At 44.7% G+C, this 27,027-nt stretch overlaps 2 protein-coding genes across 2 annotated transcripts in view; both read right to left on the bottom strand.

The window, feature by feature from the left end:
• plxnd1 (plexin D1) overlaps positions 1–3,497 on the bottom strand; it is a 228,366-nt gene extending 224,869 nt beyond the window's left edge. Inside the window, exon 1 of the mRNA XM_080732967.1 lies at positions 2,109–3,497. Within this exon, the coding sequence (XP_080589093.1) occupies positions 2,109–3,407 (1,299 nt within the window). The 5' untranslated portion in view covers positions 3,408–3,497. The remainder of the gene's footprint in view (positions 1–2,108) is intronic.
• Positions 3,498–13,802: 10,305 nt separating this feature from the next.
• tmcc1a (transmembrane and coiled-coil domain family 1a) overlaps positions 13,803–27,027 on the bottom strand; it is a 145,529-nt gene continuing 132,304 nt past the window's right edge. Inside the window, exons 4-8 of the mRNA XM_080733938.1 lie at positions 25,200–25,457; positions 23,209–23,439; positions 22,178–22,665; positions 16,705–16,840; positions 13,803–14,247 (exon numbers count right to left, since the gene is read on the bottom strand). Coding sequence (XP_080590064.1) covers positions 13,933–14,247; positions 16,705–16,840; positions 22,178–22,665; positions 23,209–23,439; positions 25,200–25,457 — 1,428 coding nt within the window. The 3' untranslated portion in view covers positions 13,803–13,932. The remainder of the gene's footprint in view (positions 14,248–16,704; positions 16,841–22,177; positions 22,666–23,208; positions 23,440–25,199; positions 25,458–27,027) is intronic.

Below are 27,027 nucleotides of genomic sequence, written 5' to 3'. Positions count from 1 at the left end.
CTTAAATTCATTTCAAGTCAGACATTATAATAATATTAGGGGCTATTTCACGTGTAAGGCTATCTGAACTGCGAAGCCCGTATAGGTTATTCAAATTCGTCTACTTAGGGGGTTTTTGAAATCTTTGTGTGTGTGTGTGTGTGTGGGGGGGGGGGGGGGGGTAATCATAGCAGGACTAAAAATAGATAATAAAATGGTGGGGGGGGACTACATTAACAAGTTTTGAATCAACTTCCATGATGATCCAAGCCCAATTTATAGGCTTATGGTGTCGATTGCCGACAATAACTGCTATAGGAGCAGTGTTGGAAAAGGTAGTAGGCTGCTACTCAAATGTCTTACTTAAAGGAGTAGTTCACCCACAAAATGACTTTTTTTCTATTGATTACTCATGCCATGGAGACTTTAGTTCAATAATATTGTTTTGTATTTGTTGCATTCCTAAGACAAAAATGTGATTTATAGTAAATTTACCCCCATTGATTCCGGATGGGGACCCAAATGCATACGGGTCCCCATCTGGAATCAATGTGGGTACATTTATTGTAATAACATTATTGTCTTAGGAATGCGACAAAAACCTAAAAATATGTCACCATGGCATGAGTAATCAACAGGAAATAAATATTTTTGGGAGTGAACTACTCCTTTAAGTAAGTATCAACAGACTACTGCAATATAGACATACTCTGCTACAGGTAAAAGTCCGGAATTATTAATTTACCTGGGTAAACGTACAAAATTATTGATATCAAAATGTACTTAAAGTACCAAACGTAGAAAGTAGGCCTGCTAATTATGCAGAATGTCCCATGTCATGTTTTCAAATGTGTCAAAATCTATCGACAACAGCAGATCTACAAGTTCACAATGCATTGCATCGTGACGCACTGTGAGCTTGTAGATCTGCTATGTTCAAATGACCATAATATAGGCCTATATATGGCTGAAGTGGTTATGTATGTGGTTATTAATAATCTAAACCTACAAAGTAACTAGTAACCCAAGTTCAAGTAATTGTTGTGGAATAAAAGTACAATATTTGCCTCCAGTCTTAAGATGTAGAGCAGAGGTAAAAGTAGGCTATTGAAAATTGGAAATACTCGAGTAAAGTATAGGCTATACACATAGGCCTACCTAAAAAGTAGCCTACTAAGTAAATCTACTTAGTTACTTTCCACCACTGTCTACAACAGTGTTTCTCAAGCTTTTACATGTCAAGGTCTCCCCTTAACTCTGTGTACAAATGGAACCAAATGGACCCTTTGTACACAGACCATTTGTACACAGACTTAAAGTGCTTCATATAACGATTCTTTTTTATTCTGAATAAATAGCCCATAATATGCCCACTAATTTGGGATAAATAGCTAAACGTGCATCTACCGGTTAGATAGAAGGCTGTTAGTTAAGTCAAATTATATCAAGGCAATAATGTCGTCGTTGTCAGGTGGAAACCTTGTATGTCCAAGATCGTTCGTTTTGTAGGCCTATTCATCATTTTAAAAATGAACTAAACTAGTGAAAACAGCCGATCTACAAGCACACAACGCCTCGCGTTGCGAGGCGTTGTGTGCTTGTAGATCGGCTGTTTTCACTACTTTTGTGCCATTTGTACACAGACTTGTATGGGTCAATTTAGGGAACCCAAAGTGGATTCCAGGGACTCCTTTAGGGGAGTCTAAATGGACCCATACAAATCTGTAACTCTAACAGTGTACAAATGGAACCAAATGAACCCTAACGGGTCCATTTGGTTCCATTTGTACACTGTCAGAGTTAAAGGGAGACCTCGAAATGTGAACATTTGAGAAACACTGCCCGGGAACCCAAATAGTTCCCAGAAATCCACTTTGAGAACCACTGGTCTACGAGCTCTTTAGCTTTAGGCCTATTGATTGATTGATTGAAGACTTTATTAGAAGTTTGCATAGGAAAGGGTACAGTTTCATGACAGTACAGTTCACTGGTACAAGGTCTACTTAAAGGAGATCCATGAAAAGACTAAGCTTATTTCCACAGGAAACCATTTAAGTATATCATATAACATTGAATGACAGACGAATTAAACAAAGTAATACTGTATGTAAACCAAACGAGCCACTTACCACCAGGTTCCCCTTCTGCATGATGCAGGCAGCGCCGGAGCCCTGGATGACGCTGTCCAGCACCTGCACGTCGCTGCTGGGGGAGTTGGAGCAGTTCCTCCGGCCCTGGCGGACCTCCTCCTCGATGTCCCCGAACCTGAAGGCGCACAGCGCGGACTTTCTGTCCGCCTTGGCGAACACCCCGAACAGGTAGGGCTCCGTAGCGCCCTCCTCGACGTGCACCTCCGCGGGGTGCACGGACAGCAGCCGGCTGTAGATGTTCCCGTTGGCCCCGCACTGCAGCGGCATCTGGATGTAGGACTCGGTGAGCTTTCGGATCTCGGGGCTCCCAGACGAAGACGAGGAGGACGACCCGGACTTGCGTGGGCTCGCGTCCGTGTCCAGGCAGATCCGCGCGAGGATGCTGTTGGGCTGGCTCTCCTTGTGGCCCGTCTTGGCGTCGTTGTTGATGGCGATGTACGAGTACGTCTTCATCATGAACGCGTCCACAAAGTTCAGCTTGTTCTTGGTCTTCACCTCCTGTTTGATTTTAAACACGTTGTCCTCCGAGGGGTTGATGTCGTAGGTAAAGAGCCGCGGCAGGTCCCCGACGTTCAGCGAGCGGATGGCGATCTCCGGCGTGTTCTCGAAGCGCAGGTCCTCCTTGCTGTGGTTCTTGGGGAAGAACGGCGAGCCGGCGCCCGTGTACGTGGCCCCGACGAGGAGGCGCGTGCTGCCGCCGGTGCTCTTGAAGACGAGCCCCACGGTGGAGGCGTTGGGGTGGTTGGCGGCGATGTTGAGCATCGAGGGGAACACGGTCTTCTCGCCCTGCAGCGGCGGGAACTCCACGGCGATCTCCGACAGGTTGTCCATCTTGCGCAGCTCGCAGAAGCCCTGGTAGACGGAGCCGCACACCACCACCACCCCCTGGTCGCGGTCCAGCTTCAGCAGCTTGTTGTAGTTGTCCGTGAGGGACTTGGGGTGCTCGCAGGGCGCCTGCGGCAGCTGGGGCGCGTGGCACAACAGGTTGTCCTCCACCGGGCCCGTCCGCTTCTCCACCTCGACGCCTAGCGTCCCGTTGAGCTGGTAGATGGAGTTGACCGCGGCCAGGTACACCTTCCCGGACACCTCGTCCACCACGAAGTTATTGGTGCGGTTCGGCGACGCGAACGCCTGCTGGATGTGCAGCGCGCCGGCGAGGCACGACGGCGACGTGCGGGAGGAGGCGCCCCAGTAGCGCGGCGGCGTCTCCAAAGCCATGAGCGCGGCGAGGAGCAGAACGCACATCTCTACCGAGGAGGAGGAAGCTGGCGGCGGCATGTTTCCTTCTTCTGGTGGCCTGCTTCTGCTGCGCCTTCTGCCGCGTGTTCCGTGTTGAGCGGTGCATTGAGTAAAGGCGGAATTGTGTTGTTTTGTTCCTATAACTGTCCAGCGACAATCCAAGAGGAAAGGCTTGTTTCCTGCTCAACGCCTCGGCACGGAGTGACGTGATAAGAGCGGAGTCGTGCTTCCTCTCCGCCGCGTAGCAGCGCGCAAGGGAGCGAGCTGTGCTGTCTGTCTGTGAGCCTCTCCTCTCCTCTCCTCTCCTCTCCTCCTCTCTGTCTCTTTCTCTCCCTCTCTGCCCACTGTGTGTAGCGCACTCACTCACTCACTCACTCACTCACTCACTGCCCCCCCGACCCCCCCAATTACACCCCTACACAGACATTAGACACATCTGTAGGGACATCTGTAGAGGCTATGGGGGATCGGAGAATTCCCAGCTGTCCAAAAATCAGTTGATCCGCTCAAGTTGCACTAGCAGTGACTGAAATCCTCGGTGTTAATTTAACTCTGAGAGAGTGCACTGATCAGGCACGTGCACACATAGACATTAAAGGGGGCTTGAGCCCCTGCACTTTTACCCATCTGTAAAAAGTTGTCCTCTCCAGACCATGAATGCAGTTTTTACTATGGTGATGCAAATGCCCCCTCTTTCCATGCCATACCTGAAGGCAGCGTTCAAGAGAATTGCCTTGTCCAAACTCTCGTGAACTTGAATGCAGCATCTTATGTAGAAAATAATTGCCCTTTCTGTGTAGAAGTCAATGCCGTTACACAGAATCTCTTGTATGGACTTGATTATTCTTAGTTCAGTGTGGTATCACACACCGAAAATAGCGACGCGTTGTGAGCTTGGAGGTCAGCTATTTTCGATATTTCCACCAAAAGTGCCCTTTTAGAAATTTCAGCCCCTGCTTCTCTAATGTTGTCTGCACGTCCCTGGCACAGATGGAACCAATCGAAACCGTAAGGATCCGTTTGGTTCCATATGATGTGCACCGTGCGAGCTACAAAAAGGATAAATCAACGCCGATAATTTCACAGTGTGAGGATTTAGTGATGCGTAACGGATGTCTTCATATTGGCAACAATACATAAAAAACACTTTATTGAACAAAAAACGTATTCTTGCATCAAAAATTAATCGTGTAATCAACAGTGGTGTAAAGTAACTAAGTACATTTAGGCTACTTAAGTACTGTATAATTATGAGGTAATTGTACTTTACTTGAGTATTTCCAATTTCCAATACTTTTACTTCTACTCCACTACATCTCAGATCAGATCCAAATATTGTACTTTTTCTCCACTACATTTATTTGAAAATGTTAGTGTATAGTTACTTCACAGGTGTAAATTATAATATCATAAAACATACCACTTTAGCCATATTTTATACCTTGGCTATTTGAAAATAGCAGATCTACAAGCTCACAACGCGTCGCATTGCGACGTGTGAGCTTGTAGATCTGCTATTTTCAAACATTTTGTACTTTTACATTTTCTGCATTGAGTAGGCTACATTTTGATGCCAACACTTTCGTACTTTTACTCAAGTACATTTTGAATTTCTGGAATTTTACTTGCAGAGTACTTCTACAATGCAGTATTGGTACTTTTACTTAAGTAAAATATTTGAGTACTTTTTCCACCACTGGTGATCAAGACACTATAAATCAATAAGTGCCGTTAACGTAAACATCCGTCCATGTCCCTTTCTTTCAAGACGATCCACTTGATAAATCCATACATCCTACCTCTCAGCGTGGTTCCGCTCATCTCAGGGTTAATGACAGGTCACTCTCCCCACCTCCTGTGCTCCGCGGTCCCAGGGCTCGGCCAGATTAGTTCTGCAGATTTCGGAGGGTTCCGTCTGGCCACATACGGCACGGTAAGTACCGTGAAAGTGCTACCAGATGGACACAACCTGCACACCTTTCCGGTTTCTGACATTCACGTCTGATCGGAGAGGCTTTTGTGGCTTTGGCCTCATAAATATTCAAGCTCAACACATGCGCCCCTTTCAAAAATGCATGAATATGGTCGGAATCTCTGTTTTCTACTCGCCTGCATCGGATGGATCGTGCTTATTGCCCACAGTACATCTCTTAGTAATAGGCAATACGTGTTTCACGGTATTTGGCACTTACAAACCCATGATCAGAGTCAGACTGACAAATTGATCAATTATATCTGATTTAGGCTATAGACTACATCATTTGCGCTGGTGGTGTCGTGTCACGCGCCGAAAATAGCCGATCCACAAATCCAGGTTGGCTATTTTGTATAAATCATAAGACTAGCTTGTCATATTTGAAGTACAGCTCGTAATCATTTGAGTCCATTTATTTACCCAGGGGGGGGGGTTCTCTGGAAAGCTATAGGGCGCGTTCCCGTCACCACTTGTCTGTTATTTTGGACTGATAACGTGCGCAGCAGCATGTGGGCCTTGGCACACGGCCATGCGTATAATCTGGTAGCATGTTAGAGGGGGCCAGGAAAGTGCTCCGATAGCTGCGATAACGCGAAACATAATGACCCTCCGTCAACCTGAACAGAGAGAGAGAGAGAGAGAGAGAGAGAGAGAGAGAGAGAGAGAGAGAGAGAGAGAGAGTATGTGATGGGGGGGGGTAGCATCAGCATGGGTCACGACGAGTCACGACGACTGTCAAGCATCAGATATCACTAGTAGAGAGAGAGAGAGAGGGGGGGGGGGGGGAGAGAGAGAGAGAGAGAGAGAGAGAGGTGTGACTGAATGCTGCGGTTTGGCTACGCTCAATCAAACGTGACAACAAACGGAAGTAAGCTGTAATTATGGCCAATGCTACAGGGGGTTTCAAACTGTTACAGGTCACGGCCTCCCAAAGTCACTATCATTAGATAGATAGTAATATGATATGTTAGATAGTAACGCCAAAATGTGACATAGCTCTGTTTACACCACTCCATAATCGGGAGATAAGTGACCGTCAGGTCGCATGTAGGCTACACAAATTGGCCTGTAAGTGGCATTGTAGGCAACATCTGTAGGAGCAATGTCCATTAATGTTGTCTGCAAAAAGCAACCTCATGGTGGTGCTAGAAGAGGGGCATGTGAGAAATCAGGTGCGGAGGTTGTGGTTTGCCATGCAGCCAAGGAGTGTGTGTGCAAAGTTTGGCATGGATAGGGGCAACAATGAAGACGTGACGGACATACGGAGGGACTGACGGACAGCCGGTGGAGGTTTTGATAGTAACTGCGACCTTACGGTCGCAACAATGCTGTAGGCCTACCCCTCCAACTGGATAGCCTATATGTTCCCGCTTTTCAGCTGTTTTTATTATATTTTGACACTTGCTTTGGCAATGTAATTTACCCTAAAAGTTTGGACACAGCTTCTCACTCAATGTGTGTGAGAGGATTTCTCATGCCAATAAAAGCTCCTTTGAATTGAATTTCTACGAAACTTGTTAATTACATAATCATTAAATGAATAATTAGGCTACACAGTGTAAGACCAATGTTATAATTGTTACCTTGCCAAGCCTTCATGATTGGAATAGATTGAAAGAGGGAGTCCCGTGTTGTGGGCAATAGTAAGACTTAAGGCCTGTCCAAATAGTCTCTCCAAAAGTAGGCCTAATATAAAACATGTCAGTCACAGCCAGGCTATTCATGCATTTGTTGTATTGTAATAGGACTAGTAACATTGTAATAGGCCTTGAAACATTGTAAACGTTGTAATAAACCACCTTCAAGTCAACCTCCTATGAAAAACACTGGTATTAGTAGCCTAAAGTTTCAGTAGGCAGACATAGCCTGTGGGTGAGTGAGGTTGAGAGAGTGATGGCGGGACCAATAACATGATCTACATCTATTTATAAAGAAAATACATCGTGTGGTGTTTTGGCTGTAAGACATGGAGAACGTTGTTAGAGGGGCTGTGTCACCGCAACCTGTTTCCTCTCTGATAAAGGGAACACCTACTACTTAAGGGCTCTGCTTCTGCTGCGAAGGAGCTGTCCATATTCACTCATGGTACAATAGCAACGGAATGCATAGATGAGGACTTAAACGGCCAAATACCGCCATCTAGTGGTTGCAAGTGTATAGCGTCCCGAGGTGTGCACTGACTTGACCCATGACTGTAGTCACTGTACTGTACCTAGAGCAGGGGTTCCCAAACTTTTTTGCCTCAGGGTACTCATATAAATATGTTTTTAATCCGAGACACCCCTACATTGTATTCATAATTTTCACTCCCATCACCTTATATTAATATCACATTTTAGCAATTATGTTGCGAGGAAAATGTTGAGATAAAAGCTATTTTGGTTAGACTGAAAATAACTCTGTACTTCAAGTTTAAAATGATACTAAATATTGTTTTAAGTGTCCAAATAAATTCCAAATATTATCAAATTATCTCGCGGCACCCCTGGACTGCCGTCACGGCAACCCAGGGTGCCCCGTCACCCACTTTGAAAACCCCTGCTATAGAGCACTGGTTCTCAATCTGTGGGTCGTGACCCCCAGGGGGGTCCCCAAATTATTTTGGGGGGCCCCCAGATGATAAGTGTAAGTGCTTACTAGAGGGTATCTGCACATTTCTTAAGTGACAATTTAAGGACTTTTTAATACGTCTAAAATGACAAATTAAACATTCGCCAAATTGTCAAATATTTGAGGCCGAAATTGTGAAAATAGCAGTTGTTGCGAGGCGTTGTTGTGAGCATGTAGATCTGCTGTTTGGGACTGAGTTACTAGGGCCCAAGGTGGAGGGGGGGGTCCTTTAACAGCCCCCTCTCCCTATGAGGAACATTCATTGGGGGCCCACAGTGAATCCTTGTCCCCAGGGCCCAGAATTTGGTGTGCTAAAAAAAAAAAGAAGCCGATCTTGTAGGTATATATTTTTTAAAGCAGGAATATAAAATAGTGTGTCGTGTGTTGTGTGTCATTCATTTAAACATCATTTATTTTATTTTATATGTGTTCATTTGGAGGGAAACTATGGACAATTGGACATAGAGGACGGGCAAAGGTTTCCAGCTCAGTGGCCTTGTGGTTAGAGCAGGGGTCTTCAACAGGGGGTCCGGGACCCCTAAGGGGTCCTCAGAGTTACTACAGGGGGGTCCTCCAAATCTTTGTGTGATAGAAAGTGTTTTTCTAGCGTCCATATTCTAAGAACTTTAGCCAAAAATAGCAGTTCTACAAGCTCACAACACCTTGCGCTACGAGGCGTAGAGGGGGGAAAAGAGCAGACTAAGTACAGAGTGAAAGGTCAAGTTTATTAAGTGTTGACGGTTCAAGTGGTTCGATATCTGAAAAACACAAATTGACATGAATCCAAAACACGCTGATGATTGTGCTGTCAAACGATGAAACTACCGTATATGGAATCTCTGAAAAGGTTGTGGGGGTCCCTGCTTCATCTCTCTCTCAACTAAGGTTCTTGGCCTGAAAACGTTGAAGACCCCTGGGTTAGAGCGTCTGCCCTGAGACTGGGAGGTCTGGGTTTGACCCCTGGCCAGGTCATACCAAAGTCTCTGAAGTGCCTCCCAGCTTGGCCATCAACATCAAGGGTTGCCCCTGTGGTGTACTTGTACATCAAGCTGCCTCATGCTAAGGAAACAGGAGACAGGCTCCTGCCCTATAGGCCTCAGGGCTTGCTAAAGGTTGTGAGTGTAGTGTACTCCCTCCCTTTCCATAAACCAGAGATGAACCCACGTGAACACAGGCTATGCTGAGAGATACTAGCCATGCATGGACCTTGTTGCTGTGAGTATAATATAGCTTAAATAAATCCATATAACACCAGTAAGACTCCCTAATCAGCAGATAAGCGACTGTCACGTAGCATACACAAACTTTAGAAGGCAGTCGTAGCCTATCAGGAGGGAATATGGGAAATGGGACAGATCCATGTTGATGACATGACTTTAGAGATACTGTGTACCGCTTTGTGTGATTTTAGGGCAAAATCTGTTGGAGCAGTGTCCAAAAATGTCTTTTGCAAAAGTCAGCCTGATGGTGGCGCTAGAGGAGGGCCGTGTGAGAAATCGGGGGCGGGGGTTGTGAGTTGCCATCCAAGGAGTGTGTGTGCAAAGTTTGGCATCAATAGGGCCAACGGTGGCATTAAATGTATTTAACGAAAACATGTATTATGATTATATGTTGTTTGTCATCCTCAGTTGGAAAGCAGTTTGGGTCAACTTTTTATATGTTCTACATAAAAAGATAGGACTTGAATTGGTTTGGTGTTTCTTTACAAATCAAAGACTAGTATTCCCTATAGACAGCCACTATGTTTAACAAAGATGGCTGCCAAAATGGCTGCCATGCTTGAAAGATGGGGTTGCTATGGGGGTTAAACATGCAATTTCGCGATTGCTATCATGCCTACTCCATTTTTGGGGGTCAAAAAAAATTTTTGAAAAAAAAAAAAGTCTTTTGCAAAAGTCAGCCTGATGGTGGCGCTAGAGGAGGGCCGTGTGAGAAATCGGGGGCGGGGGTTGTGAGTTGCCATCCAAGGAGTGTGTGTGCAAAGTTTGGCATCAATAGGGCCAACGGTGGCATTAAATGTATTTAACGAAAACATGTATTATGATTATATGTTGTTTGTCATCCTCAGTTGGAAAGCAGTTTGGGTCAACTTTTTATATGTTCTACATAAAAAGATAGGACTTGAATTGGTTTGGTGTTTCTTTACAAATCAAAGACTAGTATTCCCTATAGAAAGTCGATGTCTCCAATCAGAAACCCACGCACCATTACATACTAGGTATGTTGCCCTATTAAAATGTAGGCTGTAAAGTGCGGCCCGGGGGCCTAATGCGGCTCGATGACAAATGTTATACAGCCTGCGGCTTCATTCCTAAATTGTACAACAAACGGCCCGCCAGCACCATCAAACAAGAATGTTTTATTGTAGGATTCCTTGTTCCCTGTTCTCTCATGATGAAGGGTTCAAAGAAAGGCTATTTGGTTGTATTTTTTACCTTGCATGTCTGGTTACATTTGGTAATGTGAGTTATTTGTGTTTTGTGCACACCTGACAAAAAAAACATTGATATTAAATATTGTTGATGATGATAATTAAATAAAATTGTAATTGCCATGCATATGTATATGACTTTGTTATGGTATGACCGAAAATACATTTTGTCAGGAGACATATAGTCGGCCCTTGGGTGTTATAATATTTTCTAATGTGGGCCCCTTTGAAAAAGGTTTGGACACCCCTGCTGTGTAGAGCATCGCAGTGGGCGTGGTTTACTGGTCCCACAAAAAAATATCCCTTTAATCTTCCTCATAGACTTTCACGAAAATATTTATAGCAATTATGTTAAGCCTAGAACCGAGCCATCCAGGATGGCAGTGAATCATGACCATAAAACCTTTGTTTCTATGAAAAGAACATTTTGAAGTCACTTGTGGGGACATTACATAGACCAGTTCCATTCATTTTTATGCAAGTCCTGTGACCTTACCCTAAACCTAACCGTTGTGGGGACCTACTATTTTGTCCCCACAGTCAGAGGTCCCCTGCAGGTGACTGTGTGAACATGCGTTTAGTCCCCATAAGTATAGCAAGACAAACACACACACACACACACACACGCACACGCACACACACACACACACAAATTCAACACAATCTTGCACAGAATAAATAATCAAATGTAGACTCAGTAGTTAGTCAGGAATGCACTTTTTTATTTCATCTCACACTTAGAAAAGGACATCAGAAGGCACTGGAGAGGTTTAGCACGCAACCCCTACTGCTGCGTCAACAGAGCCACTGCAAGGCCAAACCCGGCTCAAAAGGTCAGCTCAGTGTCAGTTCACCCGCTGCAGTGGTGATCGTACAATTCAAGAGAAATCCACGTGCCACTCTTTTGCACCTTTCAACTGATTTCATGGTCCGTCACTGAGGAAGAGCTGACAATAATGCGGCGTTTATAATTTGTCGCGCGACGGCGCACGCTCGCCTGAAAATAGCCGGTCTACAAGCTCACGGCGGGTCACGCTGTATTTTGAGCTTGTGGATAGACTATGTTATCGTCGTTGTCGGGTGAAAACCTTGTATGTCCAAAACCGTTCGTTTTGCATTTTCCATAAAAAAAATGATTTAGATACGAGGTTTCCGCCCGACAACGACGTTATGCAAGGGACGCGTCGTGTGACGAATTATAAATCAGGCATAATCCTGACCTGACTCAACCCGTGTTCTCCCAGAGAGAACGACTGTTTGAGAAGCAACAATCGCTATCTAGGGTTTCTCAACCCTCATCCAGACCCTAAACTGGTAATATTTATTGGTGTGCTAAAGTGCAACTGTACATATCAAATTTCCATACTCTTGTTATCTTGAAATAAGCTCCTCAGCCGATGACATGCAAGAATGGACTTCAAAACGTTCCAGGTCAATCTCGTCACGCCCATGACCTGATTGAGGGTCATGGGCGACGATAAGATAGATGGGGCTGGACGCTGAGCCGAGGAGGCGTGTGCTTGAGACGTGAGGCTTAGGGAATATATCCACAAGTTTCCAAAGTCCCATCGTGCATTGCGCAGAAGGTGTGCGGCAGCTCACAAGCTCACAACCGTTGCATTTGCGACGCGACGTGAGCTTGCATGTCTGCTGTTCTCCGGAAGTGTCCCACAGATAATTCTACAGTAAATTATCGCGGAAACAGGTGGATATATATATTTGTTTGAGTCTCAAGTTCCTTCATAGATCATTAAGAAGTCCTCTCGCACAACTACTTTCCCCTTGCGATGTTGTCACAAGAAAAGGTTACGCCTCCCGAAATCCGAGCGCGTTCCGCAACACATTCATGTTGCATGTGTACGGAAGCGTGACTTTCTGAGCGTGACTTTTCTTGATCTCTCTCCGCTCTGCCCGTAGCCTCGTGGTGCGGGAGTGAGGTTTGGCACTGGTTGAGCACTCCACGGGGGCATGGGCGCTGGGCGGAAAAAGAAAGAAAGAAAGAAAGAAAGAAAGAAAGAAAGAATGGAAACAGACACTGCACACAGTACAATCCTCCGTGTTAATTCAGCTCTAAACTTTCACTGTGTGTAGTATACACAGGGAGATTAAATCATGGGGACACTACGAGATCACGTTACGGGCAGTGCATGTTTTTTGACAGGCATGGCAGTGGAGAGTCGTCTGTCGATGTGGATATTGAAGCTGCGAAAAAAAACAAAAACATTCCTACTCCAACCGAACATAGAGCTGGACAAAAAGCACCAAGGGTTCTGTGAACGTCTAGTCTTTCGAGGTTGAATGTGCGGGCGGGGGCCTGGCAACTTGATTTCACCGGCACGGCTCCCTTTCGCCGTTGCTATTAAGACCAAAAAGAAAGTTTCAGTGTTACTGTCAAAACGGACACGTGCAGGGACTGAACGCATGCGTCAAAAAATGTGGCGGATCCTTCGCTCGAGAGCGGCTGCGGTCCACTGCAGTGGAGTGGACATGGTCCGTTGTGGCCAAAGCCTGATTTATACCTCGCCACACGGCGGTGTCTCCCGCGGAAAATAGTCTCGTCTGTTTTCCACGAGCCAAACCGCCGTACGACGGTATATAAACGAAGCAAAAACACTAAAGCTGCCACCGCTCGCTCTCTCTCTTCCGTCGGTATGATTCACTAACTCCTCCCCTGTCTCAATCTTGTTTTTGTTGTTTTAACTTTAACTTTAACTAAGGAAAAAACAACAACCGAAAAGAAGTGAAAGTACATAATTTCTATTAGAAACGGTAAGGAAGCACGAGTAGTCTCTAGTTCATGGTGACACCGGGGCGTCACGGTCAGTCCTTGGCAGAGGAAAGGTTCCGACATAACAGCAGGAAGTGGAAATGTCTCCTTCAAGTTCAACCAATCACAGCTAGGTAGTAAGTTCTCTTCCTGAAGGCAGCCAATCACATTAGCAACGTCGCGTACGAAACGGGATCGGGGCCTGTGATGAGCTGGATCACCAATCAAGTTTTTCCTGACTAAAAACTCCTCTTTGTGCCGAGGACGAGGAGCTTGTAAAAGCTACATGGTACTGAATAAAATAATGCTGAGAATAAAATATTATTTGAAACAATATAATCGATTAAACCTTAAAAGATAAAAAGCGGTATGCCGCTGCAGAGCATCCCGCGTGGGGGATCAGAACACTAACAGCTCCTCTCCAAAATGTAAACACTGTCTTCTTTTTCCTAAAACGAGGGTTTAACGTCCACTCCGACGTCTTTTTTTTTTGTCCACTCCGTCGTCTTTTTTTTTTTTTGTCCACTCCGTCGCCTTTTTTTTTTTTTGTCCCTCACGTTCGTCTTCATTCCAAGCTGAGCCCAGATCGGCTCAGACGGTTTGGATGAACGTTCCGTGGCCCCCCCCCCCTCTAGCGGTCACGCAGCCGTGTCCCCGTCGCCGCTCTCTCGCGTCTCTCGCGGTGCGGTCACCGCATATACGATAACGGCTGGAACAAAAAAAGGCGCGCTCCTTCATTTCGCCGGCGCCACTGTTGGCAACAAGTGTGGTCCCATCCGGCTCATCTGGGCGGCTGCAGCGCGCGGTGCGTGTACCCCGAGAGCGCCTCCCAGTTGCGCCAGAGGAAGGCGAGAAGGAGGAGGAGGAGCAGGGTGGAGAAGGAGCGCGAGCGCGTCTTCATCAGCGGGACCACGCAGTTGGCCACGGTGGAGACGAAGACGAGCAGCACGGCCATGAGCGCCAGCAGCACGTTGATGAGCTTGCCGAGGAGCGTGCGCGCCGTGGCGTTCTCCAGGCCCTCCAGCTGCACCACCTGCTGCTGCTGCTGCTGCAGCTCCATCTTGGAGATGCGCGTCTGACACGCCTCCAGCGACTCCTGCAAGGAGAGGGAGGGGTGGGCGGGAAGACAAGCGACATGGGTTTAGTCAGGAAACGCTCACGTCAAAGTAGATTTAACCATTTATTGCATAAATGTAATACAGTTAAGGGGGTATCATAGTACAGTCTGCGGTGATAAGCTATCACCGCGGTGTAGTCTTTTAAAGTCAGAAAACTACAACATTGCGTCATTAGCCGCGGTGAAGAGCCATCACCGCAGAGGCGCAGACCTAGACATCTCTCCTCTGTTTTTACTTTCAGACATCTCCCCATCACCCAGTTCACTGATTGGTCGATCTTGACCAATCAGTGTGCCCCCTAGTTTCAGAGGCACGGACTCACGGTGATAGCGGTGAGTCCGTGACTATGATGGCCTCCACTTGTTTTCCAATTTTTAGGTGATAGCTTATCACCTAAAAATTGAGGTGATAGCTCTTCACCTCGCACTATGATAAAGCCTTTAATCTTCGCGTTAAGGGCTCCTTGTTTGACAAAAGAGCTGACTGACAGCTGACTACAGCTGGGCGGGGCTAGACTCTTAACGCTGAAGTCTTCATTTAGAGCAGGGGTTCCCAAACTTTTTTGTCTCAGGGCACCCCATGAATATTTTTTTTAATCCGAGGCACCCCTACATTGTAATTTTCACTCCCAGCACCTTATATTTATAGCATATCGTCGTTGTCGGGTGGAAACCTTGTATGTCCAAAACCGTTCGTTTTGTATTTATCATCTATAAAATGTACTAAACTAGTGAAAACAGCAGATCTACAAGCACACAACGCCTCGCATCGCGAGGCGTTGCGTGCTTGTAGATCGTCTGTTTTCATTAGTTTTGTGCGACAATCTTGTATGATGAAGCAGGGCTTTGCTTTACCAAAAGACGCACACATTTGAAACTTGGAGATACGAGGTTTCCAACAGTGACGATATTTTAGTGATTATGTTGCGAGGAAAACGTTGAGATAATAGCCATTTTGGTTAGAACTGACTGAAAATAACTTTGTACTTCAAGTTTAAAATGATACTAAATATCTATTCAAGTGTCCAAATAAATTCCAAATATTATCAAATTATCTTGTGGCACCCCTGGACTGCCGTCACGGCACCCCAGGGTGCCCCGTCACCCACTTTGAAAACCCCTGATTTAGAGGTTACAACAAAAACAAAGACTGTCTCTTTAGTGGAGAAGTTACAGGAGCAATTGGCAAAACAGGGACTCATTTTATAACAAGATGACAACATGATGAGCGATACGCAGCAGTGTTTCCCAACACTTCTTTCTGCCGGGGCACACTTTTCACAGCCAAAAGAACCCAGGGCACACCTAGATATACGGTGTGTGGCTATTTTCTAAATGTTTGCCTCTTTCTTTATTTTACAATTTGGTCAATGTTTTACCAGTTTTTGTATAGTTAGTTGATTATTTTTGATGCAGTAATGGTCTTTTTTCTTTTCTTTCTTGAGGTGTTAAAAAAGGTTTTAAAAGTCCTCAAAATTCAAAAGGAACACCAACGCATCTCAAAGGGCACACCAAAGGTCCGTGGTTGAGAAACACCGATACACAGTATATTGCAGCCATTCCCAACCTGTGGGCCATGGTCCACAAAAAAATCATGGTATGCTTATTTTTTAAAACCTTGAAAAATTTTCATTGTGATACAGATGAAAAGGAACTTAAAGTATACTACATCTACGTTAGTTCCATTGACCCACGCTGGAACACGAGCGATTCAATTGACGATTAACTATTGAGAAATAGCAGATATACAAGCTTGTAGATCTGCTATTTTTGAAAAATCAGCCCTGGTATATCATCATCTTATTACAGACTTCAATGAGACGCCAATTTCATATTATTACATTGACGTCTAGCACCCTCTGCTGTCAGGAAAGGGAAATGCACTTAAGCAGCAAAGCTGAGCTTAAAACCACAAAAAAACGAAAATAAAATACAATTTTTGACTAGTGCAAACGTACGGTAGGTAGGCCCTTATACAGAACGGGAGGATTTAAGTGAGGAAATGCCGTTGATGACATATAAACAGTTACGCAAGCCAGACTTGATCTTTTGTCTCACCTTCCCTTGTTTGCACTGTCAACAGGCATGAGCTAATACCTTGAACTAGGTTATGTGCCTTCTTCCTTACAACAATGCTTTAATTTTGTGGCTGCTGGGGGAAAAACTCATTTTTTTCATACCTGAGTTCCAGTAGATCCAATGTAATTATTATATCCCCTGCTAAATGATAGTTCGGAAGAATCGGAACCAAACGGACCCTTATGGGTTTGTAACTCAGAGAGTGTACAAATGAAACCAAATGGATGCTAACGGATTTGTACACTCTCTGAGTTAAATTAACATTGATTTTACAATGTAAATTGGGGTCTCAGCGATAGAATATTATCTTCTGTGTGGACATTAGTCTTGTGAACATTCAGTGTTTTTGGGACGTACCTGGATGTCCCTGGCTCTCTCGTAGGATTGGTAGGCGATCTTCTCCTCCATGCTGGCCAGCTCCTGCTTCAGGTTCAGGATCTCGTTCTGGTGCAGCTCCGTCAGGTCGTTCAGCTGCTCCTCCAGACGCTCACACCTGAACACACACACACACACACACACACACACACACACACACACACACACACACACACACACACACACACACACACACACACACACACACACACACACACACACACACACACACACACACACACACACACACACACACACACACACACACACACACACACACACACACACACACACACACACACATTTAGGCATGAAGGTTTCTATGATTGTTGTTGCTCAAACCTTTTAATATCAAGAACCCCTAGAATTATGTGTATTTGACCGCGGCGCAGACCCCTTATCTGAAAATATTTAGTTCCAGTGACCAAGAGAAAAGAAGGGTTTGCGTTACAAATGTCTGCTTTAATGTACTTGTGACCTTGCGTCACCAGTCTTTCAAGCCAGGTATTCGTTCTACTACACTAGTGGCTTGTGTGATCCTGTCTAGGCATGGCCTAAACCGGAAAGAAAACAATTTAAAAAAAGGGTTTAAACTGGTGGTTCCGGTTTTCTATGTTTTTATGTCAGAGGTGCTCAAATCATTTCATGTGAAGGACCCCCAAAATGATATGTATTTGGCCACGGACCCCCATCTCAAAATATTTAGTTCCAGGGACCGCCAGAATCAACATTTGAGTTACAAATGTTCGCTCTAAAAATGCATGTACTTTTCAAAATCCGCCTGATGACTTACGTGTTTTTCTGCTCCTGACCAGATCAGAAACCAGAGATGTGTATTGATCCCAGGCTACTGTACTTGTGAGGACAGGTGGATGATATACAGTGATTTTATGAATGCCATTTCTTAACCCTAAAGCCAAAAACAGCCTGACACTGGAGCTCAATGACTGTATGTACTAAAATCAGGCATACCTCCAACCTCTAAATCCTAACCCCAACTGCAATCTGAATCTTTTCCTCTCCAAATACATTTTGCCATAAAACAACCATTTCTCCTTTGAGGACGAGGAAAATGGTCCTTACAAATGATTAGTTCTCCAATTCCACTATTCTTATGGGGACATTTGACCCTCACTAGTGTATTACTAGTAGTAATACACACACATGCACGCACACACACACACACACGCACACACGCGCGCGGCCACGTGAGAGACAGAGAGGCCTAATTAGCTTAAACAAAGAACCATAACAGGTATTACTGGGGAGCAGCTGTTGACTGATGACTCGCCCTGAGCCGATTAGAGCGCACTTACTCATCTGCTGATCGGGTGGACCAATCACAGGCGAGAGCATGGGGATGAAACTAACCAATGGCAGGATATCGGCAGGTAGCAAGAGGGGGAAGCAAAACCGCTTTGGCGGCGTCGTTTGATTTGGTAAGGACATTACGGCAAGAACATAGGATCAGATGTGTAATAATAGTGTATGAATGGTCAGACGGACCTGTGTCATTCAGTGAGTCAGGACTGTGATGTCATTAACCCATTTAGGCCTAGAATTATTGAATGCTTTAACCAGTGAAAAATAGCAGATATACAAGCTCACAGCGCTGCGAGCTTGTAGATCTGCTATTTTTTGAAAAAGTCGTGAAAATGTGTGCAAATCTTTGAATATAATGTATTTTCAAAGCGAACGTTTGTAACTCAAATTTTGCTTCTGGGTGGTCCCTGGAACTAGATATTTTGAGATGGGGGTCCGTGGCCAAATAAATATCATTTTGGGGGTCCTTCACATGAAAAGGTTTGAGAACCACTGACATAGTAGTCTCTCAAGAACAGACTAACTGAGCTCCAGTTGAAGTGAAAAGGACCTTTTCTTTGACGATGGCTGGCCAGATTGCTGACATAGAAACATAGGTTTTTTTCCAAAAACCTTAGAAGGATTCAAAAGACACTTATAGAATCGGGTCAAAATTCTAATTTTCACGATTTTTCAAAAATAGCAGATCTACAAGCTCGCAGCGCGGCACTCGGTGCCGCGCTGTGAGCTTGTATATCTGCTATTTTTCAATAGTTAAAGCATAAAATATTGCGTCATAATGTGTTCAGGCCTAAATGGGTTAAAGCCTAATTCATACAAATGTGTCGCTTGCCAAGAATGACAAAATGACATTCATAGTAATAGAGATTCTTCCCTAGGGCTGTCACAATTATTACATAATCGTCTAATCGCAATTATTTGACATAATCGCGAATATTTTTTCATAATCGTCATAATCGCTTCCATGTTGAAACATTTTCATATATTTTTTTTTAAAGTAAAACATTTTGGAAATAGCAGATCTACAAGCTCACAATGCGTTGCGATGCGGCTATTTCCACTATCAATGTTCTTTTTTTATGTATAAGGTTGTCAAAAATTACAGTAATTTCTTTGTATATTTACTTTAGGTTATGTGTCATATCTGCCATGTGCAACTTCAAATCCTAAAAGCCAAACAGAAATGTAATTGTCGATGACAAAAACACAATTAAATCGTTAATCGCAATTATTTGAGTGACAATTAATCGTCATGTAAAATGTCATAATCGTGACAGCCCTATTCTGCCCTCTCAGACGGAGAGAGAGAAACTAACATGACCTTATGTCTGTGTACAATGACAACATTATTGTACAGCACAATCATGACGTGATGGCTGAGACAGCCAGAAGCCTGCGTTCGTTCATGTCCCAAGTCCTTTGAGTCTTTCCGCAAGTGCTTTGCTTAACCCATTTAGGCCTTAACACATTATGACGCAATATTTTATGCTTTAAATATAAAAAAAATAGCAGATATACAAGCTCACAGCGCGGCACCGAGTGCCGCGCTGCGAGCTTGTAGATCTGCTATTTTTGAAAAATCGTGAAAATTAGAATTTTGACCGGATTCTATAAGTGTCTTTTGAATCCTTCTAAGATTTTTGGAAAAAAAAAACATGTTTCTATGTCAGCAATCTGGCCAGCCATCGTCAAAGAAAAGGTCCTTTTCACTTAACTGGAGCTCAGTTAGTCTGTTCTTGAGAGACTACCATGTTAGTGGTGCTCAAACCTTTTCATGTGAAGGACCCCCAAAATGATATTTATTTGGCCACGGACCCCCATTTCAAAATATCTAGTTCCAGGGACCACCCAGAAGCAAATTTTTGAGTTACAAACGTTCGCTTTGAAAAATACATATATTCAAAGATTTGCACACATTTTCACGACTTTTTTCAAAAATAGCAGATCTACAAGCTCGCAGCGCGGCACTCGGTGCCGCGCTGTGAGCTTGTATATCTGCTATTTTTCACTGGTTAAAGCAGTCAATAATTCTTGGCCTAAATGGGTTAAACAAACAGTGGTTATGAAGTGCTCTTTTTGAATGATAATCCCCCGGGCGGACATGCCCGAAATGAGCTCACTTGCGGTCGCTTCACTGGCTATTATTTTAGCTCACGAGGCATGCAATGAAACGTGAGGTCGCTTCGATGGACATTTAAGGGAGAAAAATGTTCCCGTCACTTTGTCTCTATGCCCAATTCCTCCCCACCCCCACCCCTCCCCTCCACGCTGAGACGTTTGGGAGGAATGTCGGTGGTTTGTTTAAGCGCTAAAGGGTGAGTGCCCACAAGAGAGGCAGACCCACGGGTAGACGAAAACATAAACATGGCTTGTGGGGAAGACATCTGTGAGTTGGAGTTCAGAGGTGTGCTGCTGACCACGACGGCTGATATAACCTGTGAACCTCGATGTGGTCGATGGACAGCTGAGGTGTTTATGCGTCCGTCACCAGCATCCTTCATAGAGATCTCGGTTAAAACGTAAACTTCTGAGCAGAACTATTGTTCTTTAGCCAGTAGTATAGTGCAGTGGTTCTCAACCTTTTCAGGCCGCGACCCCCAAAATAATCATATTTTAACTGGGGACCCCCCACCCTACGAGCACTTGAGGCATTTGAGGCATTACATTTTGTATGACACGGTTCTATTGTGAAAATAGCAGATCTACATGCTCACAACGCGTCGCATTCACAATTTCTGCCTCTGATATTAGACAATTTGGCCAAAGTTTAATTTGTCATTTTAGAGGTGTTTAAAATGTCCTTAAATTGTCACTTTAGAAATGTGCAGATACCCTCTATACACTTAAACTTTATGATGGTGTGTTTACTGTTGAGCGAGAAAACAATGTTGCACATTAAGTTAATCATCTGGGGACCCCCCAAAATAATTTGGGGACCTCCCTGGGGGTCCCGACCCATAGATTGAGAACCACCGGTATAGTGGTTCATATAACATGCACTGGTGTAAATGTAATATTACCCTTTTGGGTAGATACATATAGTAACATTAATGCTGTTGTTGTCTGATAATGGATAATTATATGGCAATTATCATCTATGTAGTAAAACCTAAATATTGACTATAAGTGGAAAAGTATGCACTCTGGGCTGGGTCAAGGTTTGTTCTTTATCTCCAGTTTATGTTGGGTTAATGAAAAGGCAATCCTCAGTCCACAAACTGCGCTGATAGTGCCGATAACCCTACGAAAGTACAATATAAGTGGGCAGAGCTTGCTCAGGTGTATTTCTCCATGTGCATCATCTAGGGATAGGGAATAGGGATTACGTATCGTCTGACTTTAAAGGGATTCCTTCGTCATGCACATGATATGATTCAGCCATCTAGACCGGATTCGCATTATTGCGTATTATTATTTTATGCTTTAACTAGTAAAAAAGGCTTGTATATCTGCTATTTTTCGAATCATTAAATAATTCTAGGCCTAAAAGGGTTAAGTTATGAGGAGGGTTCCTAGTTCGATCCCGGGCTCCCCCAGAGTTTGTGTGGAAGAGTCCTTAAGCAAGACTCTGAACCCCTAGTTGCTCCTTGTGAGCAGGTTGGTGCCTTGCATGGTTTAAGCCCTTTGCACACAGGCGCGTTTAACCGCACGGATAAAACGGACAATATCATGTTTTGAAAAGAAAACAATGATTCTCTATGACCTCATGCACACCGGCTCCGAATTAGCCGTGCGACGAGTGGCTGCCGCCGTGCGTTTTTTTCTCGATCGAACCCAGTTCGATTCGTGCGTCTTGTCGCATGCGGTAAAAAACTCATCACTCCTTTTATGACTCCTTTTTGGATCCGCAGCGCCGATTCCGCACAGCCTTGCACACCAAATCCAATGCGTTTTATTCATGCCGCAAACGAAAAAAACGCAACTGTCCTGTGTGCAAAGGGCTTTACTCTGCCATCGGTGTATGAATGTGTGTGTGAAATGTAATGCACAATCTATGTAAAGCGCCTTGGATAAAGGTGCTATATAAATGCACCATTTAGCATTTTAACTAATGTAGCAAACACTTTTATGAATAAATGAGTTGTAAAAAAGTAAAAAAAAGGTCTCTCCCTCTCTCCCTCGTGTCTCGTACCTGAAGCGCTCCTCCTGCAGGGCCTGCATGATGACGGTGTAGTCCCTCTGGTAGTGGCTCTTCAGGCCCTCCAGGCTCTCCTCCAGGCGGCCCTGGCCCTCCCGCAGCTCTGCCACCTCCTGCAGCAGCATGTCCAGGCTGGAGCTCTGGCTCCGCTCCAGCGTGTTGCCCTTGGAGCTGGGGGGTCCCCCGGGGGCCCCCGTGATGCTGTTGGCCCCCGCCGAGCCCGACGTGGCGCTGGAGCAGTCGTCCTCACTGCCGTACTTGGGGCTGGAGGACTGCAGGTGGTGGTGGTGGTGCTGCCCGTCGCGGCTCAGCGAGCGGGATCCGCCGCCGGCTCCCCCCGGGACGACGACGCCGTCGTCCCCCACCGCGGCGGCGGGGTCGTCCAGCGAGGAGATGTTGTCGGCGCTGCCGAACTTGTTGCGGATGAGCGAGGCGATCTCCCGCGGCTTGGAGACCACGGCGCCGGCGGCCGAGTGCGTGGCCTGGGGAGGGCGGGTGTGAAAATGTCATATCAGGGTTATTGTGAAAAAGTATAATAGTATAAATATAAAATCCTACAAAAAAAAGTCACATGCCAATAGAAATATGTCTCTCAACTGAGTTTTATGTTTTATTTCGAAAAGGTTTACATTTTCTTTAGTAAACATCTGTGTTCCTAAAATAAGGTTAACAGAATAAGAAAATTATGATCTGTTGATTGTCAATCTTAACAAAACTTTAATGTAAAATTATAACTTCGCTTGTAACTTCTTGTAACTTGTAACTAGAGCCAAAAATGACCCAAAAGGTTTCTCAGTTACTTGACGAGTAGTCTGGTAGGATTCACCTCAAAACATGGGCTGCAAATTGTTGTAGTTTGTTTGGTTTCTATTTTATGAATGTTTTGAAGGTTTGCACAGGGCTCTACATCCGGTATTGTCCCAGCTCAGATTCTGAGCCTGGGACAACTTCCTGGCCAGGAATATCATAGTTTTTACATGGAACTTTAACTTCCCCAACACTGCTTATCGTCCCGTGTCCCCTACCTGGGAGAAGCTGGAGAGACCTCCCTTAACGCTGTCCACCACTCCCTCGCTGAAGCCGGTCACCTTGGCCCCCACGTCCTTCAGGCCCTGCTGCATGTCGCGCAGCACGTCCTTGGGCTGCCGCGGGATGCCGTTGCTCTCCACCTCGCGCAGCTTGCGGTGGTAGTGCTCCAGCTTGCGCTGCAGCTGCTGGATGGTCTGAGCCGACTTCTGGTTCTTCTTCTCAAAGACCTGCCGGGGCCAGCAGAAAAGGGTGTTGTGTTAGCAAAGAGCAGTGCAAAGTACTCAAGCCCATTACTTGAGTCTTGAGAAGTAATAGTACTATACTATTATATACTACTGGTTAAATATTGAAAGTAAAAATTGCTCAATCAAATTTGTACTTGGGAACATGCTTTTAAAAATACTTATAAATTACGTAGTATTCAAAAGTACATGCTTTCAAAAAATACTTAAAAAATAGTGAGAATACACTCTCAGACTTAAAAGACCACTTCACCTCTGGGACAACCAGATCTTATTTTATTGTTTTTTGGAACACGATCAACACAAGTTATTTTTTGTGTTCAATCTGTTTTTAGATATTTTAGTATTTCAGCATGCAACAACTGGTCATATATAAAATAAATAACCCAGGATTGTGTTGATCGTGTCCCAAACAACAATAAAATAAGATCTGGTTGTCCCAGAGGTGAAGTTGTCCTTTAACACAGAGGACACTGCACTATTAGGTTGTGTTAGTAGTTTTTTTTAGTATGTGTTTGACATGATGTAGAGATACTTGTTGCACTAACTAGCTTTAGCCATGTTTCCATAAACTTATTCGAATTAGGGAAGCGAATTATCAGAAATACGCATTAAGACGAGCGAATTTAGCATGTTTCCATTTGCGGGTGTCATTCGAATTAGCGACGGTCGCAAGAGTTGATCGGGCTGATTTTGTTCAGACCGAACCTGAGCACTGCACCGTCTGCACGTCTGACTGATGTGACTCGGTCGCTGTCTAGTAGTGGGAAGAAGGGGTTATCAGTCATCATCATAGCCCCAAATAACTTTTAAATATATTACAATTGGCGACGAGTCTCTTACGAAATTGGCAAGAGTACCTCTCAATACATAAAGCTACCGGTTCACCGGGAAAACCGCGGTCGCTTCGCTGCACACATTGCTCATCCTACAAGTTTCAGCGTCCTCTGGAAGGTCAGGTGGCCGATCTGCAAGCTCACAACGCGGCGCTGAGACGTGGATACGAGCTGCTCTGAGCTTGGAGATTGGGCACTTCAGGCACGCAACACCGTGGGATGAGGAAGGGTTCGCCACCGATGGCTTGAGGTGATAACGGGAGGAATTTACACACGGTCCGCGTCACTCCGTGTGTAACAAACAACCGGTTTGTTTTGTGGGCTAACGCTATACCATGGACGTAAAGCGGCAGGGGAAATGGACCTAGAACATCATAATCTATTCGCATTTATTGTCTGACCCGTTTCCATTCACTTTTGCGCATTTAGTTTATTCGATAAAGGCTCAAAATCCTCCTCCTCCAAGCGGATAACTTTTTTTGCGGATAATGAAAGTTTATTCGCATTTTGAAGTGTTTCCATAAAAACATTTTGCGAATAAGCCGTTAATGCGCAAAAAGTGGCTTTATGGAAACGCCACTATTGACTGTTATGGTCACTTTGATTTGGGCACTGTATTATATTGATAGTCGTGCTTTAGGACACTATGTATATATATTATTTGTTCCCTTTCCTGTTGTACCTTGCTCTTACTGTACCTACTGTACTCTGTTCTTGTTTTTTCTTTTTATCTTTTTCATACTTCTCTGTAACTTTGTAAATAACCTTATACTGCTGTGCTGCCTCTGGGCAACTAATTTTCCCCCTTGGGATAATAAAGGTATCTATCTATCTATCTATCTATGATTTCACTGTGCATCTTTACTGTATTTAATCTCCTCATGGACAGCACTGCTTCCTCCCTCCCACCTGTTTGATGCGTCCGCTTTGCTGCTTGTCGGCGTTGTTGGCCAGCTTGAGGTACTCGGCCACGTTGTCGTCCCTGGCCGTCTGCTCGATCTTGATCTGCTCCGTGAGCTTGAGGATCTTCTGCTGCAGCTGGGCGATGGCCTGCTTGGTGCGCTGCGGGTCCAGCGCGCCATCCTCGCCGCCCGAGAAAGAGCTGTCCGCCCCGCACGACAAGCCCAGCGGGCTCTGCACCAGCCCACTCACCTCCAACCGGTCGATCTGGAGGGGACGGAAAGGGAAAGAACGGGAAGCGGTCGTGTGAGTCAGAGGAAGACGTTGCGAAAGAAGAATGGAGCGGAAAAAAGAATAAGGATGAATCACTTTAACCCTGTTGACCAGAGTCCCCCAGGGGTCTATACTAGAGCAGTGGTTCTCAACCTGTGGGTCGGGACCCCCCAGAGGGGTCCCCAAATGATTTGGGGGGGGGGGGGGGTGTCCAGATGATTAGCTTAAAGGAGCTATAGTCAACTTTTTCTTGAAAAACGGATGCTAAAATAAAAATAATGTTTCGAAAATATTTTATAAAAAAATAAGCTTCATATATGTGTTTCAATTAAAAAATGACCACAAAAAGCGTAAAATAATGATAAAATAATCATTTTGGCCCTTTGTTTACATTTACAGGGCCCGTACTTTGTTTACATCCTAGTCTGTAGACTAGGATGTACACCTACAATGAAAAAGTTGACTATAGCTCCTTTAATGTGCAACATTGTTTTCTCACTCAACAGTAAACAAACCAACATAACGTTTAAGTGTATAGAGGGTTTATGCACATTTCTAAAATGACAATTTAAGGACTTTTTAAGACCTCGAAAATGACAAATTAAACATTGGCCAAATTGTGAAATGTTAAAGGCAGAAATTATGAAAATAGAAGATCTGACATGCTCACAACGCCTTGCTTTGCGAGGCGTTGTGAGCATGTAGATTGGCCATTTTCACAATAGAACCATGTTATACAAAATGTAATGCCTCAACTCTTAGTGTTCGTCAGGGTGGGGGGGTCCCCAGTTAAAATATGATTATTTTGGGGGTCGCGGCCTGAAAAGGTTGAGAACCACTGCTCTAGACCGACTGATTTTCTTACAGCAAATTCCTTTGCGAAAAGTTTTCGATCCACGGGGTCACAGCTTGTAGATCTGCTATTTTCCCTGAATGTCTTCTCCCAAAATAGGTCCGGTGGGATTTTAATTAAATGTTTTTTTCTGATTATCGGTCTATTACTGTGAACTGTCATTTTTTGCTGGTGTAGACCAAAATGTCTCTTGACTTCTGCTTTGTCAATCTGTGAGGTCAGTTTCCACTGAGGGGATCACTTGCAGTCAAAGAAACGCTTCCAAACAGGAAGACAGACAATAACTATCGTTTTTGCATGCAAGGATAACAAAATAACAATAAAATGAAAAGCAGAAGTCGAATCCATTTCTTATGAAATGCCAAGAGAATCGATACTTTGTTGGACTAACAGCGGAGGCAATGGTGAATCGAGCACCGACGCTGGTTAAATAGGTGAGCGGTGGATGATACAGTTACGGAAGCAACCAAATCCCCTCATTTATTTAGTTTTCGGTCCAGTGAGCTCCAATATAGGGCATGATTCACCTCCAGGACGTTGGGATTTGTGACCTGCCCGTTTCACACAGATCAGGAATACATGCATGTGGCTCTTTTTCAGGCTCTTGACCTGACACAGTTTTCTATCCCCCGATCAGGGGTGTCGCACCAAATTCTGGGCCCTGGGTGGGTACAAGGATTCACTGGATTATTTTGTGCTTTGACAATTGAA

The sequence above is a fragment of the Nannobrachium achirus genome (assembly GCF_963921795.1).
Source record: "Nannobrachium achirus genome assembly, chromosome: 9".
NCBI classification, from domain to species: Eukaryota; Metazoa; Chordata; class Actinopteri; order Myctophiformes; family Myctophidae; genus Nannobrachium; species Nannobrachium achirus.
This window is presented reverse-complemented; position numbering and strand designations above follow the sequence as displayed.